The 8,923-nt window shown below is 40.7% G+C and overlaps 1 protein-coding gene across 1 annotated transcript in view; it reads right to left on the bottom strand.

The window, feature by feature from the left end:
• Window positions 1-3,715: 3,715 nt before the first annotated feature.
• The window catches only part of tmem8b (transmembrane protein 8B), a 34,054-nt gene continuing 28,846 nt past the window's right edge, over window positions 3,716-8,923 (bottom strand). Inside the window, exons 12-13 of the mRNA XM_084024078.1 lie at window positions 7,877-7,993; window positions 3,716-4,846 (exon numbers count right to left, since the gene is read on the bottom strand). Coding sequence (XP_083880204.1) covers window positions 4,511-4,846; window positions 7,877-7,993 — 453 coding nt within the window. The 3' untranslated portion in view covers window positions 3,716-4,510. The remainder of the gene's footprint in view (window positions 4,847-7,876; window positions 7,994-8,923) is intronic.

Genomic DNA, 8,923 nt, shown 5'->3' with positions numbered 1-8,923 from the left:
TCGACTAACGCTTTATCTTGTATTCAGGGTTGCGGGGGCAGATCCCAGCTGAGAGACATAAAGGATTAATTAAAAACAGGACAATTAACGTTGAGCAAGTCATCAGGAAAGTCCGAAGTATGGGATAATTTCATGTGAGTAGTGGGAGCCGAGGAGGCGATAACATATGTGTCGGCTTTGTCCAGTCCAATCCTAATCGCGGGAGCACTAACGTAGCCTATAAAATTATTTTTATATTTTTGTGGCTGAGTAGTGGTGCAGCCGCACCCCCACTTCCCACGGATATGCACATACAACAGCCTATGCATGCATTAAAAGTAATTGTCGGGTTGAAATCGGGCCGACAGAATGTGCACGGCCTCGGGTAGGGTCGGGCTTGATTTTCTGGGCCCGAACTAAGCTCTACTGTGCAGCCCCTGATTCAACATTTACTTTGTTAAACACAAAGCAGGAGCCTTCATTGCACGTTTAGACTGCTTTATGTGCAGTTTTGTTGACGCCTGAATTAAAATGAAATTCTAAACTGAATACATTTGGAGGCCAAACTGAAGTTTTCTTGCTGACGCAGTTCGTCCATGTTTGGGAAAAGTTGTTTTCATTTTTGTTCTATACAGCATTCAATGGCTCTACATCTTTCTGACAGATCCGTCTGCAAACTTTAGTACCGTCTATTGTTCCTCTTTGTTTGGCCCTGATTACACGGAATGCATTCAAGCAGCCTTTTTGTTCTTGTTTTCAATGGGAGTGAAGCATTGTTTGCAGGACTGCCCTGAGTGCCTTGGAAAAAAATAATCTTTTGAGGGATTCCCGGAGCTATATGACTTCACCAAACCATTTAACTGTAATTTTAATTATTAGGCAATGTACAGTTCATGGTTTGTGCTAACTTTATCAGTCATTCAGTGGTTGATCAGTTCAATGCTACCGTGTAACGCTTATAAGTATTCAGATAAATATGACATGCTTTAGTTCATTTAATTTCCCTTTTTCAGCATTTTCTCTGCTTGTTGTACTTTGGAACATCAGCAGTATTTGTTGAAGTGAAGCGGATTAATCTATTGTTACAAATCTTGTTTTTTTAACATCTGTTTCCCACCGTTCTGCAGGCCTAAAGAAAACAAAAAAACACCGCAAAGCAGGCACACCTGTGATTCCTGATATTCATGAGCATGCTATAAACAATCTGTAATAGTCATTTGACATATAATGAATGTGTTTTAGACTCACAAAACATGTAAAACATTTTCCTATTGACTTTAATTATCACATATCCTGAAAAAACTCCTAGTTAGATGGAAACCAGTGCTCTGAAAGATTTTGTAAAACAATCTGGGTCGTTGCTTGGGAATATTGACGTCTGTCTGTTAGAATTGTGCAGTTGTTGAGCGACTTTAGCAATGTGGCTCTAGGAATGGTAACTAAGTTCTGTCCTCCCGGATCCAGACTGAAATATTTCCTCACTTCCCCTACAGCGCATTCATCAGAACCACATTTTTAAAATTAACCGGTTTGGATAAAATGCTAAAATGCTAACATGCTTGGATAATATCACGCTGATGTTAGCATTGAGCTCAAACCATCATTGTGCCCATGCAGCCTCATAGATCTATACTCACATTGCTGCAGCCGTTGAAGAACAAGGTGCACCAGCAATACATAATGTACCAAGAGCCTTATAAAATAAGTAGCAAAAGTCATATCTTGGTGCCGTGCACCTCATCATATTTCAGCCCAGTACTGTCGCTCTGAACTCGCACTGAATCACCGACAGAAAAACAGCCATGCTAATAAGCCGAGCTGCGATTGCTCTAGTGCTGCAGGTTACGGTGTGTCAGAATAATAATCCTGTTAGATATGTTACCCAAGAATCCATGAATACAAAGAAGGTACTTTCTTTGATTTCATGTGTGCTGGAAGTGCAGCAATATCCACTGTTTGAAATTTCAATATCTAAGACCTTGTCATTTTGGTGTAATTCTACTCATCAAGTACAGTCACAGGCTTTTTTTTCCCACAGAGGTGTGCACTCTCCAGCTGGAACATTCAGTCTCTTATCACACAGATTTCCATTACTTGGGTTTTCATTGAAGTGGTGGGAGAGTGATAGAGAAATGTCCTGAAATGTATACAACTTCACACATTTTTGTGTTGATTTAACCAGTGTTTCATTTTGCATTTCAATGGTACGTTATATTCTCCTTTCAATATCAACTGAAGCCTAGATTATATGTTGGAACTAGAAAAAGGAAGAAGGGGCCAATTGGTATTGCTTTTCGATGAGGCGATGAGAGCTACAAAGACTGTTTTCAATGTTCTCCGAGTTGTAAATTGTTCAGTTCAATACACGGCCTGTAATATAAGAAAAGGATATAGCAATTCCACTGTGTGTTGGTCATAATGTTCCTGTTTTCTTATTTAGAAACACCACTTGACATCTTTCTTTCTTGTCCTTTTTTTCCCCTTTTGAGAAAAGTTAAAGTAAAGGATTTGAATGCCCCAATGGCCTCATTCCATCACATTTTCAAAGCTCAACAGAAACTCTTTGAGTAAAGAATTGATGCATAATTAGCTACAGCAATGGCAGCTCTGGTAAAAATGAAGAATTCTTCTTTTTTTATTTTTTTATCCTCTATCTCGCTCAGTAAATAATTGTCTCGCTTGCAAAACTTCAATGGGAAAATGGTGATTAGGTCACTGCAGTGAGGGTTAGTTGTGTACGTGTGTGTGTGTGTGTGTGTGTGTGTGTGTGTGTGTGTGTGTGTGTGTGTGTGTGTGTGTGTGTGTGTGTGTGTGTGTGTGTGTGTGTGCACGTTTACTTTGCATCACTAAGCTTCAAGGAATTAAATACAGTTTCACTACACCTTAAAATATGCTTTCTTGCCCAGAGTGAGATGATAAGATCCGCCTACATCTTCTATGCCTGTCTGCTGAGAGATGGTTAGCTAAGAACAAAGACTGACAACACAGGGGAACAGCTAACCTGACTCTGTCCAAAGATTAAAAAACCCACCTACCCACACCTCAAAAGCCTATAATATTAGCCATAAAATCCTATTGTCTTCTGGTCAAAATAATATTTTTTTAATACATTGGTTCATGACCAAATACCTGCAAACATAATAGTCCCCTTGATGGATGAACTGTAATCCCCTGACCTTTTGACAAAACACCTGCAAAACGAAATCACATCATCATCCCCAGTTCGTGATATGCAGCAATTAGCAAATATTAGCATATGACACATCAAACTAAGATGGACATAGTAAAAGAAATGATACCAGCTTCACATCAACTAGTATTATCGTTGTGATCGCAAGGTACATCCTCCAAACTCAGCTAATAAAAATAGAGAAAACGAATGTATTCTTGTATCTGTCTGCCGAAAAGGACCCGGCGAGCAAACAGTGTGATGAATACTGAGGAGCTGCTGATGATATAAGGCATAAAACAAAGAGACATATAACTCTCTCTGGTTAAATAAGAGAGAGGCTACATATCGACAGTGTGTTCTGAAGCTGCCCTCATTCGTCTGCTCTGCACGAGAATTATTTATCTCTCGCTCTATTCCTGGGAGGGTGTTGTTGACAGCGTCTCATCTCACTGTCTGAGTACTACCGGCTTCCATTAGGGCAGGAATTGCAATATGATGTTCACCAGTTGCACTATATTTAAAAGCTTCGAAAGCAGAAGTGATACCGAGGCAAGAAAGAAAAACATTTATTGTTTTTGAATGTGGCGTCGCACAGATCCAGTCAGAGAAGAACAAGGAGGCTGAGGTCTTGGTTTGAGGTCTCTGAAATAATCCCGCCTCCCTTCTTCTCGACGGGCAGCTGGACTTTGGAATTGTTCCCCGTCAAGAACAACCTGCACATTCGTGTAAAAGCGATACATTGTGATTGCAAAAGACAGTCTAACATTCCACATGACAACTAGGTTTTTACATTTGTGATGCCCACTGTAGTTTATAGTTATAAAAATGTACAGAATAACGTTTTTTTGTGTCTCAGTGCAAAAGATATATTCGAAAAGAATTTCAGAAAAGCCGTGCCCTTGATAAATGTCCCCTCCCCTCCCCTCCCTCCCCGCGTCTCCCCCATATCTGTGCCCTAACAGTGAAATAATGGGCCTGTTCACAAGACCACCAATAAATAACCAACAGAAGCAGTTTTACAGTCACCGTCAGATAGCAGCAGTGTTTCAGCTTTGACTTTAAATACATATTCACAACAACAGTGTGTCACTGTACACCCACAATTAATCAGAACAACTTTAACTATAGATAATAATAATTACAGTTGTATTGATAGTAGTTACCATGACAATAACAACAACAACAACAACAAAAACACCCAAAAGAAAAACAAAAAAATCCAATGTGTCACGTCTGCGTTAAAGTATTTACATTGCTTTTTCAAGTTCTCTGGCTTAATTTCCCGTGTGTGAATTTCCCAAGTAAAAGAAGGCAATGAAGTGTCTCTAAGGTAAAAGGCCTGGGGGCGTGGGGAGTTTATCAGCTGGTACAGATGCTGTTGATGGAGATGATGGCGGGGTCCACCAGGCCCAGCTCCTCGTGCTCGTTAACGCACAGCTGATAGCCGCAGCCCCGCCTACGCTTCAGCGGGGTCACCTTGGCGTCGGGCTTGGCGCGAGGCGGCAGGAGGAAGCCCACGCTCCCTGCGATCAGCATGTGCCAGATGCTGTGGATGTAGAAGTAGTTCTCCTCCGTCTCCACGAAAGCGTAGAGGGCCACGGCGGATGTGGCGATCATGGTGCCCGGGAAGAGGAAGAACACCCAGCGCTTCCAGGTGGGCGGGTAGCAGCGCCGCCGGCGGATGGTGCGCACCGTCTGACACACACATAAAACAGCGTTTCAAACCTCACCAATCAAACCGTGACCAAGATGAATTTCCAGGAATTATTTTGGATTGTATGCTAAAAAGCTTGCTCGACACCGAAGAGAAATGTGGTTTCCTGCGCTCTGCTAAGATCATTGTGGGAGTAGCATGCAAGAGAAAAAGTAGTGCATGAAAAGCATAATTCTAGTTTAAGATACCGTGTTAATAATGCTAGAAACTGGAACATTTTTGTTACTGGTTAAAAATGAAACACGGTGTTACGACATAACGGGACACTGAAGGACCCGTACTATTTTATAGTTTATGTATTTTACAGTTGATCTCAAAGGCTGCCATGATTAATGATCTTCTCTCCTTAATTTAATGAAGACATTTCACGTATAAACAGGATATTGAAGGGAGAGATCGCACAGGGAGCAGCCTTCGAGAAAGTGAGTGATGGAGGAGCAGGCAGTAAGAGAGAGAGAGAGAGAGAGAGAGAGAGAGAGAGAGAGAGAGAGAGAGAGAGAGAGAGATGGAATTCTTCATTAATGTCTATTGTTTTTATTATCTGAAATCCATGCCTGCATGACTGCTGCAGCATCATAAAGATCATAATGAGCTGACCACGTTTTAAATTGGCCATCGATGATTGGCTAGTCACCGCTTTGGCTATTTTGTTATTGACGTTTGTGTACTGTTAGGCACTAACCGTATATGATACCATATCATATTATATTCTTTGTTGAATGTGCGGCACAGAGTGGCTTGGACACTTAATTTCTCTCTTAACAGCGTTCACAGAGTGCTTCATCATTGAATTCCATCTCTATTTTCATGGCTTCATAAACAATGATTGCTTTCATTAGATCTCCCCCCCCCCCCCCCCCCCCCCCCTCCTATTTCCATAAAGAATCCCAACACTGTAAGCCGACATGTATTCTGACAGTAATCAAATGGCTCTGATGGTGTTATTATGACATATGCATTTTAGGTTAAAGAATAATAATAATAATCTATGTGAAGCGGAATGAAGAAAAACATGAATTATAAGTTACTGCTCTGGTGACTAGAGCTGCAAGTTTTTGTTATGTTTTTCTGGTTACGACAAACAATTTCAGCCCTGAATGGTCTTTGTATGCAATAATCAGAGACCTCGTTTAGTTCGGAGGGTCAGGGATATTTGGCATTGACGGATTTGAACTTCTCCCCTTCTTCTCACTGCTCTTGACACCCCTGCAAAGCAGCAGACACTCCGTGCCCTTCACTTGACTGATCTAATTCCGTTGTGTCTGGGAACATTCGGAGTGCCAGGCTTTGCAGAAACATGACAAGCTGAAATGAAAGGGCTCTTGTAGAAAATGTGCGACGCGCCAACACTCAGAGGCGCGGCACCGAGGAGGGAGTGCGGGAATGCAGACATACGCTATTGAACCGCTGTTAAATTATGACGCGTCGAGTAATCAAAGCAGGAGCACAGGTTTGAAAAAAACTGCAACATTAGTGTGAGATCCAAGATTTCATCTGTCTGTTTCAGACACAAAATCTGTGTATATTTCCTGTCTGTAGATATCGCCACAGTACAGCAGGCCATATTTTATATCTGTCAAATAACGCATGTCAACAAGCCATAATTGAATTACAGATCTGTCAGATCAAAACCCTGACCCTCATCAAAACCAGTCAAAGTGGGAGCCAATGGCATCATGTAAGTCTCTAAATACACTCAAACTTGCAGGATACAGACACATGCATTCGTTGTTGTTCATCTCAGAGCAGAAGAATCTTCTACGGTAAAATATACCATCTCCTGCACGCAGTGCTGAAACTGGTTTACGTGGAGGAACGGCATTTCATCTTCCGCAGTTTCTGTAGGATCCTTGAGCTCAGAGACTGATAACTCTCAGAGCTACAACTCCCACACTTTATTCAAAGCAAGCTTTCTCCAAGGAAACCACAAACCTTGTTTTCAAACTCATGTCGGAGGTTTGGTGTTAAAGGCTCTTTTTTTTCTCTCTCTCCCAAGAACCCTGCCTGAAAGACTATTATTTTTTATCTTCTCAGTTCAGGGAGCACATTATGACTCGGAGAAGAGTCAGTGGAAGTACAAGCTGACTTATAATGGAACTACAACCCATGACTAATACCCACAGGCTGCAAAAAACTTTTAAAGCCCCTTCCATGCTAATGTAAAATAGCTTCATTGGGCAAAAATCCACTGTTTTTTTTAGCCATGTGCATGTTCCAGCCCTAAACTGAAATGATGGATTTAATCCTTTTACACTTACTAGCATGAGGAACAATAGAGGGACTGTGCCGACACATTTCATCTGCGTGTTTGAACAAGCTTGTCTATTAATGTCAAACCCACATTATGTATTCAAATGAGCCTTCCTTTATCCCTGTGTAAAAAAAACCCCATGTAGACTAGTTATTCGCACACTAACAGGTTTCTTTCTTAAGAATACATAAGATACATCTTAAGATACATAAGCTAATATTGTTAGAATTGTGTCAAACAAGAACCTGTGTGTTACAAATGCGATAACTTTATTAAATGCCTTGTTTTTAGCTATATTGCCATAAACTGTTTTAACTTGGAATGGTAATTTGCATAACGTTTAAACCTAGTTTCAAACTTAGTCAAATAGCCTAAAAAGTCATTAAAAACAGTCAATTTAACAATTGTCCAAAAAAAAAATATTGAACCGAACTGTATTTTAAATGCAGCTGGGAATCAGAATGTCCCCGAAATCCTCTCCTGCTGAAGCTGCACTCCATGAACTCATGAAGAATGTGACAGGGTGGATATGAGTCAGGAGCGGCTGACCAGATCAGAGATCTCCACAGCATGTGTCAATATGCCATTTAAAAATGTGTATCAGAAAACTAGTACTGATCAGCAATGCGACGTTTAATTGACCAGTGGACTAATCATGCAAAACTGCTACTGTTCGAAAATGTAAGTAAAGTCAAGGAATAAAGCCAAATGAGCTGTCGGCTTCTGGTCTACTGTGCGGTTAATATATTGTTGTCCTCACCCATGCCACAGCCATGATGCCCAGAGCAAACAGGCTGGGTCCCAGCAGGTTCCACAGACCGTGACGGTCTAGCTGCAAAGCCATGGATAGAGACATCGCCCCCAGTAGATACAGCACCTGAAAAAAAACAAAACCCAGCGGATCAATATCAGCCCTCTGTAAACACTGTTAGCACTATTACCTCTGTAGGATATATCCCTGGTTTTGGGGAGAAAAATGAAAGAAAAAAAGGAGTGTTCTGGTAATGATTAATGGTTACTAAAATACAGAAGACAATTTTCATTCAGTATTCATTGGTATGTGGAGCCACATTTTCATTCTCTCTGCACCTGTGTCCTGTTTTTTTGTGAGATTGCTACTTTTTCTTCATGGAGGTCTAGTTAAGTATAGTGTGGCTTCAAATGAAAAACGTTGAATGTACCGCAGGCAGGAACAATTAGGATTGAGTGGGCGCAAGTTCAATAAGGTTAAGAAAACTGTATAGTAGAAGGAGAACTGAAATAGCTTCATGGTCATCACTGGATAAAAGTCACTATGGTAATCCTCTTTAAACTCTTAGAAAGTGCTTGTCCTTGGCTTAGTGATGTCAACTAGCCAGCTGGCTTATTTGGAAAACTACATTCTATCAACAGTTGGGACTGAAGAAATACTTTTTCTTATGAATTCTTATTGTTATTTTTCTTATTAGCAAAACATACAATGAAATGACACCAGTTAGTCTGTGTATTCAAACCCTGATCTAACAAATTTATCTGTCATAGAGCTCAATTGTTGTCCCAAAACTAATAAAAACACATTGATGAGCCACTGTTACAGTAGTTGATATGTTCCATCATTACAATAACACACACACACACACACACACACACACACACACACACACACACACACACACACACACACACACACACACACACACACACAACAAGATTATTTGAATCCCATTTACAATGTGGAGCTGTAAATAGGCACCAAATGTGTATTAACTCACCAATGAAAATAGTCCTGATGCACTATTTCCTCCTGTTTAAGTAAGACAAAGCTGCA

Source organism: Eutrigla gurnardus (genome assembly GCF_963514095.1).
Source record: "Eutrigla gurnardus genome assembly, chromosome: 13".
In the NCBI taxonomy this organism is placed as follows: Eukaryota; Metazoa; Chordata; class Actinopteri; order Perciformes; family Triglidae; genus Eutrigla; species Eutrigla gurnardus.
Note: the sequence above shows the minus strand (reverse complement) of the source record. Positions and strands in the feature narration are given on the sequence as shown.